This window comes from Trichoplusia ni, chromosome 2, assembly GCF_003590095.1.
Source record: "Trichoplusia ni isolate ovarian cell line Hi5 chromosome 2, tn1, whole genome shotgun sequence".
NCBI classification, from domain to species: domain Eukaryota; kingdom Metazoa; phylum Arthropoda; class Insecta; order Lepidoptera; family Noctuidae; genus Trichoplusia; species Trichoplusia ni.
In genome coordinates this window covers 4,959,586-4,971,741 of record NC_039479.1, presented here as the reverse complement: position 1 = coordinate 4,971,741, position 12,156 = coordinate 4,959,586, and the positions used below count along the sequence as shown (strand labels likewise).

The 12,156-nt window shown below is 32.9% G+C and overlaps 4 protein-coding genes across 6 annotated transcripts in view; 1 reads left to right on the top strand and 3 right to left on the bottom strand.

The window, feature by feature from the left end:
• The window catches only part of LOC113504514, a 29,685-nt gene extending 26,197 nt beyond the window's left edge, over positions 1-3,488 (bottom strand). The window contains exon 1 of the mRNA XM_026886860.1: positions 3,428-3,488. The gene's annotated coding sequence lies outside the window, so the exon portion shown is untranslated. The remainder of the gene's footprint in view (positions 1-3,427) is intronic.
• Positions 1,025-5,781, bottom strand: LOC113504549 (ras-related protein Rab-43). The gene is made up of 4 exons (XM_026886901.1): positions 5,475-5,781; positions 5,312-5,396; positions 4,513-4,769; positions 1,025-3,500 (listed from the first exon to the last, which is right to left on the bottom strand). The coding sequence occupies exons 1-4, from the start codon at positions 5,682-5,684 to the stop codon at positions 3,399-3,401; spliced, it is 654 nt and encodes a 217-aa protein (XP_026742702.1). The 5' UTR covers positions 5,685-5,781; the 3' UTR covers positions 1,025-3,398.
• Positions 5,782-6,131: 350 nt separating this feature from the next.
• On the top strand, positions 6,132-9,132 carry LOC113504505 (putative GPI-anchor transamidase). The gene is made up of 7 exons (XM_026886840.1): positions 6,132-6,284; positions 6,370-6,648; positions 7,030-7,238; positions 7,606-7,723; positions 7,973-8,083; positions 8,401-8,576; positions 8,997-9,132. The coding sequence occupies exons 1-7, from the start codon at positions 6,210-6,212 to the stop codon at positions 9,076-9,078; spliced, it is 1,050 nt and encodes a 349-aa protein (XP_026742641.1). The 5' UTR covers positions 6,132-6,209; the 3' UTR covers positions 9,079-9,132.
• Positions 9,133-9,771: 639 nt separating this feature from the next.
• The window catches only part of LOC113504485 (carbohydrate sulfotransferase 11), a 62,868-nt gene continuing 60,483 nt past the window's right edge, over positions 9,772-12,156 (bottom strand). For all 3 annotated transcript variants that reach the window (XM_026886795.1, XM_026886815.1, XM_026886806.1), the window contains one exon: positions 9,772-11,997. In XM_026886795.1, coding sequence (XP_026742596.1) covers positions 11,916-11,997 — 82 coding nt within the window. In that variant the 3' untranslated portion in view covers positions 9,772-11,915. The remainder of the gene's footprint in view (positions 11,998-12,156) is intronic.

The following is a 12,156-nucleotide window of genomic DNA, read 5'->3' as shown; positions in this document are numbered from 1 at the left end:
GGTGGGAGTGACGTTTGAAGAGTAAAAAACGGTTTTTATCGATTTCCGGCAAAACTAAAATTCGTATCGAAAAAAGTCAAATGGCAAAGTTCTAAAAGAAAAAGATCTAAAACTTTTGTGTTTACATTTTTTTCACATAACCTCAAAATTTATGTGAAAATCTAAAAAACCAAGATTGTGGTTTTTTATTTTTATCTTTTACAAAAATTTATTTTTGTAACGAAATTTTGTGAAAACTTACTTTTTTGTGTCCCAAATACGCTGTAATTTATTTGATTAAAAATATTTATTTTCACCTTATTTTGAATTAATATAAAAAAACACTCTAATTTTCAATCGAAAATTCACCCGTCAAATCTTCTCAGAAAATGCAAAAAATGAAAAAAAACTTGTATTCGATTTTTTTTTTAAATTATTATAAATAATTTCATCTAAAAAATTTGATCTCATTTTGTGTTCAATAGACCAATAATCGAGGAAGGTTTTAGGCTAGGTATATAAAATTACGCTGCAACTAATAGGAGCGAAGATTTAATGGAAAATGTGGTAAATACGGGGAAAAATATTAATCTTCGAGGGCTTTCGTTCAAAAATTCCTAACTTATATCTTCTAACCACGCGGACGAAGTCGCGGGCAACAGCTAGTTACCTATATGACGTTTCGCGCGTAGGTAGTTTGTCCGAGAGGCGCGAGTCGCGGCGCGACGCGTCAGCGATAGAAGAAAATCAGCTGTAGTCTTAGTAAAGCAATGAGGGGCCGCTAGGGTGCAAGTATGCAGCTCAAGTTTAGTGGGTAATTCAGGGTAACACGAATAAAAGCCTTTCGTGAAGGTAACCACTTCAAAGGGTTAAGTTATTGAAGGGGTTAACCCCTTCACGTGGTTACCATAATGAAGGTGTTAACCATTTCGCTGGGTTTCGAGGATGTAACTCGAACAAAAGGTAACACTGCGATATGAGTTACCCCGTGTACGGGTTACCCTGTCAAACGGCTTAACTCTAAAGTGGGGTTGTCCGGTCCCTGTTTAAAACATGTCTACTTGACATAGTGAACTCAGGTGACTGTGTCGAGTGATAAAATGATTAGTCAAATTAGGCCGAGGCTACAGTGTCCAGCGATTTGCGATGCGTCTAACGCGCGAAACGACTTAATTATGATATGGGTACATTGCTAACGAAAATTCGGCGACAACATGGCTTAATTACTCATATATACAGAAACAAACATATCATCTATAGCCGTTAATGAAAAATAGTAAACATATCTACTAACAATATTTTACTTTTCGTGCCAGTTATAAATTGTCAAAAATTCGCTTCTAATTTTAGGTAGGTACACAAGTGTTGAACGAAAAAACAATGTATCACTTGTGATATTGCGCGCTCTGATTAACGTGAATTTTAATTCATTTAAATCATTCGTAAGTTCGCTGGTCGCGTCGCCATCTAATGTATCCTCAGCCTTAGAGATTAGTCATTACTGTACATGATAAAGTGACTGTGTTAACAGCAATTTTATTAACTACTGATTAAATTAATAGTACAATGTTGATGTAAATTGCTCGTACATTTCATTTAATATGACGATTCGGTTAGGTTTATATTCCACTGGTTTAAGTACTCAAAAAAAGGAAAACAATCTTGGCGTGTCGTTTCATAAAAATTGAATAAATAAACGACTGATATAATTCAGTGCTATATTTAATTTGGTAATCTTCATTGTTGTTTTATACTGGGTTTTAGTAGCTCTTTATTTTAAAACTAAGTTTTTCTACAAAAAGACCGGTTGTTTACTTTTGTTGTGTTTAAACAAATGGAATATACGTTATTCGTACAGCATTTTTAAATCAACATTTAAAACACATTTAATTGAATATTCATTGGACGTCACATCTACAATTCCATTATGTTCTTACAAAATTATGATATTATTATAGGTGCTAATAAAGTTATATACAAGGTGTATTTCATATGAATGAATTTCGCAATTTTATCATTTGAACAGCTTTAAGACTTCCTTACAGAAAGCAATAATTTTTATTGCGTATTGATTGGCAAAAATTTATGCGTACACCCTGTATATTAAAAATTTATGATAACGTACAACATTTATAGATATCTATGGTCTTGGTTACAACATTCAATACTAATTGTATGGCTCAAATCAGTCTCGAGCGGGTAGGTGGTTCGAATAATACAATTATCTACAATTATTTACAATACCGAAACTGATTTTTCTATATTTTTTTAAACACTAAAGAAACCAACGAGTTTTCTTACTTTTTAGTTCTTAATATTACAACTTAAAGCCATATTCATTTATCTAGTCCCGAAATTATATTTTACACAAAATGTCATCTACATTAACCATAAATGAGGAATAATTTAAATAATCTCGAAATGGAAAACATAAAAAGCGTCTTGATCACAAAGTAATACGAAGTTCAGAGTTTAGTTGATGCATACATTGATACCATACGAAAGTACAATTTAGCTTCGCCACCATTTCTCCGTTGGTCATAGTCTTTGAAAAGCCCTATAGAATTTTATCAAGGCCTAACAATAACCAATTAAAACATTGACATAATTTACAATATACGAGATATGTTGTCTACATAATAACACTGCAACAAACGATTTTTCCTTCCTCTACATTACTATTCAATGTACGTACAACACTAACGCATCACCTCTCATCGACAATGTATTAGCTAAGATCATTAACATAATTTAAATAAAAATATAACTTTGTGACAAGATTTAAAAGTCTTGAAGCATAGCTATAATCACATGGCAAAACAAATAGTCACCTTAGTTAAGGTGCAAAAGCACCCAGTAAAGGTGTTACTAGACCAATCGGTTGATCAAATCGTCGAGCAATCGATATTAATCAATTATCGATTTTTATGGTAGCATTGAAGTAAAGGTTCACATAGCAACACTAAATACGAAACAGATCTATTATCGAATATTTTACTATCGATTGATCGAATAACTATGGTTCGATGTCGACTAACCTGTGTCATTAATCGAGCCTTGATCAATTGGTGTGGTAACACCTGAAGGACTTTTACAGATCTGACGGAAAACGCGTCGCATATCATCAATTGGGTAGGGCTAGAATGTACAGTTATTGAAACGTGACAAACAACTACCCCTCTATCCAAGTGACATTTCTGCAAACGTCAATGACACTCAAATGTAATTAAAGGATATTTCGTTTAGAAAAGTCAGCTGACTGTGACTTGTCTCCATACATTCGCTACTTGGCTAGAAGGACTGATGATTAGTCAGTGGTTCACCCTCTATTATCTTATAGGACGATGCAACTTCCTTCAGATGAGCAAGAGCCTTAACTTACACAAAAGTGTAAAATGTTTGGTCGTAAGGTTATTGAACTAGGATGACCGACAAGGTTGACACCTACTCACTGAGTGGCTCTCTCCCAGGACTACGGAGTCTGACTCCTGCGGGGGACCTTCGCTGTTGTCGTGTTGTCTCTGAAATGTTTTAACATTCTTATTAAGTTCGTGTACTGGTGTTTTTTATTATTTGTTGCACATTACATTTGACCTTATTTTCTAATTTGAGTACGTCTAATTTCTTTAATGTCTACCTATCTATCAATTCAACCTATTGCGTTCCTTAGCTGGACATGGGCTTGTTGCGCCACAATACCTGGCCTTTCGCATCCAGTCCGAGTCATTTACCTATTTTAGGTTGTTTACCTACTGTTACTTTCTAACTTATGCTGTGTTGGAGGATGTAAGCATTCGGCCTGCACCCGGCAGATCATGCGCGTTTCCGATCATGAACGGGACGCGAATGTTACGCTTACACTCTCAATACCTCAATAGGCGGACTATTAATCATTTTTGCGATGTTGCTTCATTTATAAGTTACCTTCCCGTGTTTCGGAATAAATATAAAATGTAACAAGAAAAATATATCTTTAAAAATGTATGCAATCGCGGAGCTCAGCTAGTTACTAAAAACAAGGCTCTTGCCAATTTCACTAAAATAAAAAAGATTAAATAGTAATATTAAACCTATTTTCGCTATCTTCTTTTAATGTAAGCAGTGCAACTGAAGCATGAGATAACAAAAACAGTAATGTAGCAAAAACTAGCTATTGAAACATGAAGCTGTTTGCTAACAATTTTAATCATCCGTGACTGTAAAGATTAAATCAACATACTTACGTAATTATCATTTAGTTTACTAGCACGGTTCTGTAGGTTTTTATCAAACTAATGTTAAAAATAAAAGCATACATTTTATATTTGCTGCATAATTTTGGCTTTTTGTCTTAATTATCACCTTTATAGCTTTTACTATAACCGATACTAATTAACGTGAGGAAATGTTTTAAAATAATTAACCTCATATATATTGAAACAAGTGTGATGATTTACAGCATTACATTTCAGGTAACTGAGCGAATAAATTGCAGGATATTATGGTATGACATTTGTAATATTTAATTAATTGTAAAAGGAAAGCACAATATACCTTTAATTCTGTAGCCAAGCTACGGAATGTATCTTCAACATTAGTGTTATCCTTCGCAGAGGTCTCCATCACAAACATGATCTCCGGTACGTAACGGCAAAAGGACTGTGGTTCATCGGGCTCTACTTCCCGTTGGTCCGTGAGGTCACATTTGTTTCCGATGAGCGAGACTATGACATTAGATGATGTATACCTTCGTACTTCTTCAATCCATTTTTGTAGGGACAAAAATGTTGACCGTTTTGTAATGTCATATACTGGAAGAAATGTTTATTCTTTTATTGTTGAGTGAGTAACAGATGATGATAAATAACTGAAATAGGTATGTTGAACATTGAGTATGACTCAAGATATTTTTTTATGAAATAAATAATACTTGATAAGAAATTAATAATATTGTTATGTCAGAGTTTACAGTATTCAAAACAAAAAGAGGTTGAAATAGTGGTGATGAATAATAAATCTTATAAATGTCTACTATTTGCAATTTATAACAAAATAAATGAAGAGGTATTTAATATTTCATATGAATATCAAGTTAATGCATTTGATATCACTGTCATAAAATGTATAAAATATCAACATTATCAATCAAGTAGAATTTACTGCCAGATATGATAAATAGCAATGTTAGCATGAAAGTATTGATTATTTTGTAACAGTACAAAATTAGAATATCATATTTCCTTTTTGTTCTTCCTACAATTACTATAATGACTCACAGCAGTCACAGTAGATATTAAGTGGTCATATTTAACTTGGGAATTTGATATCGTGTGGGCGTACATCGCATACCTACCGATAATTACACCATTAGCCGAGCGGTAGTAACTCTGAGTGATTGTTCTGAACCGCTCTTGCCCCGCCGTATCCCATATCTGAAGCTAAAATATCACATGTTTATTGTTGCGTCTGACAAAATGTGACGCATTTATATTATTAGATTATATAAATAAACTAACCTTGACTTTCTTCCCATCCACTATCAATGTTTTCATAGAAAAGTCTACGCCTATTGTATTACCGTGCCTTTCTATAAAATTACCAGACTTCAACCGTTGCACAATGCATGTTTTACCAGTTCCACAGTCACCAATGAGCACTATTTTAAATAAATAGTCGAATTGTTCGTCAGGGACGCTCATTAATGTATTAGGGTTGCGGCTGCTCATGATTTAAATTTAATTAAATGCTCAATAAAGCTTAATGTTTACCTTGTTTACTTGACTATACAAATTGACAGCCATTTTCTATTTTGACATTTTACTTTTTTAAAGTTGTGTTTTTTGTTTTACGTGGCTACCTTGGGAATTTAGTCCCAAAAAGGATAATACTTTAATCTTTATCAAATTCTGACTGCAAAAAAATACATTCTCAGCAAATGAAATATAGTGATATTAGAAAACAATAAAACAGGCTAAAGTTTAAAGAATATCCTGAAAAAAAGGTCAGGGTGAACTGTATTAAAGAGCCAGTTTAATATGAACTTCTGATATCGCAGAAGATATAGAATTAATCAAAAGCATAATAAAATTACAAATTACCGTAAAGAAAACAATACGCAAGACCAGAGAAAAAAGCGCTGTATAGTCTGTACTCTGTTGACAGCGACTTTGACAAGACTTCTGTCAATTTCCCTGAAGTAGAATTGAAAATATTTACACCTTGAAAATAAATAAGAAATTAATGAGTTGAAAATGTATTTAAATAACGTAATTTCTTCTGTCCTCTTGTTAATAGCTACAAGTTTCTCAATTACATCATGTGCTGAGGTAGGTATTATAAGAAAATTAGAGCAAACCTACGATAACAATCGTGCTGAATAGTTAAGATTTATCGTGTTATCAAAAATTACAGATACCAGAACAGTTCCTGAAATCAAACCATTCCAATAACTGGGCAGTGTTAGTAGATACATCTCGGTTTTGGTTTAATTATCGGCATGTGGCGAACGTGTTATCGATATACCGGAGTGTCAAGAGGTTGGGTATTCCAGACAGTCAGATTATCCTCATGATTTCTGACGATATGGCTTGTAATCCTCGGAACCCGCGGCCGGCGACTATATTCAATAATGCTCATGAACAAATTAATGTCTATGGAGATGATGTGGAAGTGGATTACAGAGGTTATGAGGTTAGATATGGTTTTGTTTACTATCCTTTTGACATTCATGCATGCTTTGAAAATGAGTAATTTTGAAAGGACTATAAAAAAAATTCAGTTTTCTGAGAAGAGATAAATAAAGTTAGTGATTATATAAAACTTGAAATGTTTTGTAGGCAAAATGTCAGTGACAAAAATCACCCAAATAAAGCTGCTAGATTTAATTATGAACAAGCTGGTCTTAGCATTTATAAGCTTTAGTTAGCTTAAAAATTATATTAAAACAAAATTCTTTTAATTTGTTTTTCCCCTGTACTCAAATTCTTTCCCATAAAAATCAAATCTTTGTGTGTTCTCTAGATTGTTTTAGTAGAATGTATTCATAACTACCATATTCCTGTTAAATTTCAGGTGTCAGTTGAGAACTTTGTGCGTCTACTAACTGGTAGAGTTCCACCTGACACTCCTCGCTCCAAAAGGCTGTTGACAGACGAAGGCAGCAACATATTGATCTACCTGACTGGCCATGGAGGTGATGGTTTCCTGAAGTTCCAGGACTCTGAAGAAATCACCAGCCAAGAGTTAGCTGATGCCCTGGAACAAATGTGGCAGAAGAGAAGGTAAGATGGTTTCAAAAGATTGCTTACCATGTACTTCTAAGACTATGTGTAATGATTTCATTTTTAACTGACTTCTGAGACAGAAAGTTATTTCATTTGACCGTATATATCGGTTTTTGTCTATTGAAATTAGTTGCTTATCTCCAATAACAGGAGATAGAGAAACCATCACGAATTGATATAATCTTGTTTTGATATTGTAAGGGGGCATCACTTGTTTTACTAGTTTTAATTATGTATGAAAGAATATAATAAAATGGTTTAAAAACTACACAAGGAAAGTACTCTGTATAGATATTTTTTTAATTTACAGATGAATTATTGTTCAAACACTTCAATAAAACTGTATTCTTTCTATCCTTTTCAGGTACAATGAGATATTCTTCATTATAGACACATGCCAAGCTTCATCTATGTACGAGAAGTTCTATTCACCAAACATATTGGCCACTGCTTCAAGTTTAGTTGGTGAAGATTCTCTCTCTGTAAGTTAATCAGGATATCTACCAAATTCTTCAAATAAACTGTGTATCAAATATTAAGTTGGTATGCTCAGGTGTTAGGATAGCCAACATCTAAGGGTAGGGATAGGGTATTAAAAAAACATATATTCAAGCCTCATTATCGTTTAATTCTAGCGTAATCTAGACATAACTAATGAGGTTTTAATTAAGATTGAGCTATTTATTCTCACAACAAATATTATATGTTGGTGTTTATTTGTTTACTTACAGCATCACGTAGACTCAGCTATTGGAGTTTATATCATAGATAGATACACATACTATGTGCTGGAGTTCTTGGAGAATGTCCACCCCAACAGCAAAAGGAGTATGTCAGAATTTGTAAGTACATATATTTTCTATTACTTACTTTACTTCTACATGTAAGATCTTTCAGAATTGTAATTAATAACTTGTTTTATTTTTCCCATTTTTAATTTATAATTCAAGACAGACTGGTTGTATTAGATTTGAGATTTTTTTTTCTCTTTTTCTCCCTTGTCTCACTGTTTACCTGGTTTAGAAAGTGCCAGTTGCATAATCAGCCATTATTATTATAAGTTTTATTAAGGACCTACCTCGACTACCTCGTTATTTCCATGTTATACTACAATTGAATCAATGAACAAAGTATTAAGTGTATATGTTGCACATTCCAGTTGGCAGTATGTCCGAAAAGCGCATGCTTATCAACTGTCGGTGTGCGTCGAGATCTGTTCAAACGGAACCCTGACAAGGTGCCCATAACGGATTTCTTTGGGTCTGTCCGCCCTGTCATTATAACGACAGACCCTATTAATATACTGGATGCGCCAAAAAGAAAGAAGAAGCCAGAGTAAGTGAAATTTGATCACTATGAACTCATTACATAATATTACTTTTAAAAGAGTAATACAGTGTGTAGTTAAGACATAATTGATTTATTATATGAAGTTAGTTATTTTATTACTAATTCTTGTACCGATTTTCACTATGTCTTAATTCGTATACTTTTTTATGCTAAATGTAAAGAAAAACAGTAGTCAGTTAGTGAAGTTGACCATTTTTCTAAACGAATATCAGTGAGTAATGTAATCCTTCTGTCGCGAGGGATTTCACAACAAATTAAGCCACATATACAAATACACCAGTACACACAACAAACATTTGTGGATCCTACATAGCTTGTCCTATGCGGTGATCTAAGCCTTGACACGTCGCACACAATGGGTTTGGCATAGTTTACTACAGAAACTTATTCAAGTATTTTTCTCAGGAACAAAACCAAAGTGCCAGAGAAGAGGGAGTACCTACCTCAGTTCCCGATGCATCTAGTCCAGAACACAAGAACTGGCTAGCCTCAGTCAGTATTGTTGTCATACTTATTATATTAATAAATAATTTAATAATGATTTTATTATTTACCAAATTCTTCTCAGTATCAGGTATATGGGGGGTAACTTACTGGGCTCGACTGGTATCATAAGAATACGATAAATGACTGATCAAATTTTTTTTTTTGAATTGAATTTTTATGAATTTTTCGAAATATGAGGTACGTCAATAGTATTAAGGAATATTTTCGACTGACAAAGTCCTTGGTAGATTTGATGGTTCAGAAGGTAGTTCGTAACTCTTGCGCCGGTCAGTCTTCCCAATGCGCTCACGCTGATGTGATGTCCTAGCGGTCACGCAGGGGATGCGCGGGTTAGCAACTCTCACGCCCCGTGAATTCTTGGATGCTGTGTGCTCGCGTCTTAAATAAATTACAAAGTCAGTGTTTACGACTTTATTAGTAAAATCACTTTGAAATTTTATTGTGCTTTTGTGTCTGTTGTGCAAAATTCATACAAGCGGCTCGAAAGGAGAGGGTAGTTGAAACTTTCGTCGTAAGGTAAGTACCTCTTAATCTGTTGTAATTAAGTAAAAATAAGAACAACACGCCACCTATATTAGCGGCGAGTGAGTTTTAATGAAACAGTATTATTATTAAGATACAATTATGGGTTAGAAATTATTAGGTATGTAATTAAGGAAATAAAACAAAACACTATTAAATATTCAATTTATTTTTCTATAAGTACTAAGAATAATTCTTTCAACATTATTATAACACAACCGACTCAGTTACCGTTGGAATCTATAACGCATTACATAATTAGCAACGATTGTGCATGCATACGAGTCTCACATTCTGATATGAGATCAAAATCTATAGGACTATAGCACCATTACAGTTACTTTCATAGGCCATATCTTTTTGGTCTAATTCATTCCGTATCAACTATTTGTATCACTAAATAAACCTCACTAGGAGAAAGTCAAATTATTTGTAGAATAGCTACATGGAAAGGTTTAGCGATGTCGCTAATTAATGTACTAAGCTGAAGTGGGATTCTACGACTAGTGAACTTAGTTTTTTTTACGAAGAAAACTTCAATTTATTTATTTTTTAGGGTTGCATAAGGAATTGTAGAGTAACAAGTCAACTAGTATCAAGAATTAAGGCGAACGAAACGTAATTTTAATCTATGACCTATTTAAGGAGTCGTTCCATTCGTTTTTCGAATTTCAAATTGACAATATCGGACTCCTTGATACATTCCATAATTGTATAAGGAAAAAGGCATATTTCGATGTCAAAATGTCGCGTACATGAATACATTCATGACCAGGTACCTACATAATTAATTAGTCTACTTAAACCTTGGCCGAATATAAATATAATAAAATTCATATCTATGGTAACAAGGGAATTAATTTGTGAGAATAACAATAATTAATTTTGTAAACTATGGGTAGGGCATTACGATTAGATACAACAACTGGGTACTTATAATTGTGAACTAAACAACGCTTTTTTTAATATAAATACGATTTGTACTTAACAATAAATATTCTTAACAACTATTTATTTACAATGTTCAACGTGGACTGTGACGTCATATACTTGTAATCGATATAAACGACTTTATTAGCAAAATAAATATAATTTGAATCAATTTGCATACTTGCCAGAATTGTAATTTCAAAAAATGTCTGTGTTATTTTAGTACATAGGTCTTACAAGAATACAGACTGCTTTAAATTATTATTAACCATTAATACGTTAACAACGAATAAATAATGTTTTTAAAACAATATTAAATATGAAACTAACATGTCTAAAATATAAAGTCACGATCATAAAATGTTTCTTTGTAAAATTGACAATAATATCTTATTCTGTTTTACACGAACGTCTTCAAAAATATGTCTGTGATTTACTGATTTTAAAGTAACAACAAATGAAAATAATAACAAAAACAAAACATCAAAAACTTTGTTCTTTGATCGAAATTATCACATTCTGTGCATAGTTTGAAATGCAACGGTAACAATAAAATTATCTAGGTACTAACACTAAACACTAGAATGGTACTTGTTTTTTTGCTCTTTTTTTAATCTAGCAAAGGAATCAAGCAGGTCAACCTTTAAATGCCATAACTATAAACCTACTTAGTGACTTTGTTTCTCATAAAGGTACGTTAACTTTATTCCATAATTCTATATTTTATGGAAGCACTAAGGAATTTTGTTTGCGTTATAAAACTAAGACATATGTACACATATTTTGTCCTATGCGTCAATATTAACTAAATTCAGCTATTAGCTCTACCTACTTAGATATAACTTTGATTAGTTCAACAGTTCGTAATTTCCGTTATCTTAATTCTTACATCTAAAACTAACAAGGTGATTGATGAGGCCTTAAGATAAAACAACGCAATTTATACGAATCTCGTTAATTTTCTCTTAAGTGAGTTATCTATAACACTTAAATCTATTTGTTACCTACATTGTCTCATAAATAAAGCCTAAAGCGTAACGGTGCACAAAAAAAGTAAAAAGACTTGTGACAGTTTAATTTTTTAAGGCAATGACACTACTCTATAGTGCTGCAAAGAAAACACTGTAATACAAAATTCATAAATTATTTTTTTGGCTGCCGAACGATAACAGAAAATTGACGCAAGGGGCAAGTTTGCATTTGGCCGGTGGATCAATAATACATCCATCAATCATTTCTGTACAACGATCAGTCTTTCCAGCCATTGATGAATAATTCATCATCCATTCATCAACTTCGATACTTGTATTGCTGCTTATGTTAATGTAACATTATCTTGAAGCTTTCAAACTGACTGATTAGAGTTCATCCGTGGCTGCTGGTCTCATCTTGTCCCACAATCTCGTAATAGTTGTCTATTGTGTAGTTGAACAATTGAAAGTCGTATCTGTAACAGAGTTGGCTGTTAGTCTTTGACGTCGCATGGCGTAAACGTAATAGTTACAAATTGAATGATAATGAACTTTCAATGTCAGCGTCGTTGCGTTACGACTTACAAGGTTTGATATAAATTATTTATAATGATCTACTGTTTTGGAAAGAGAAA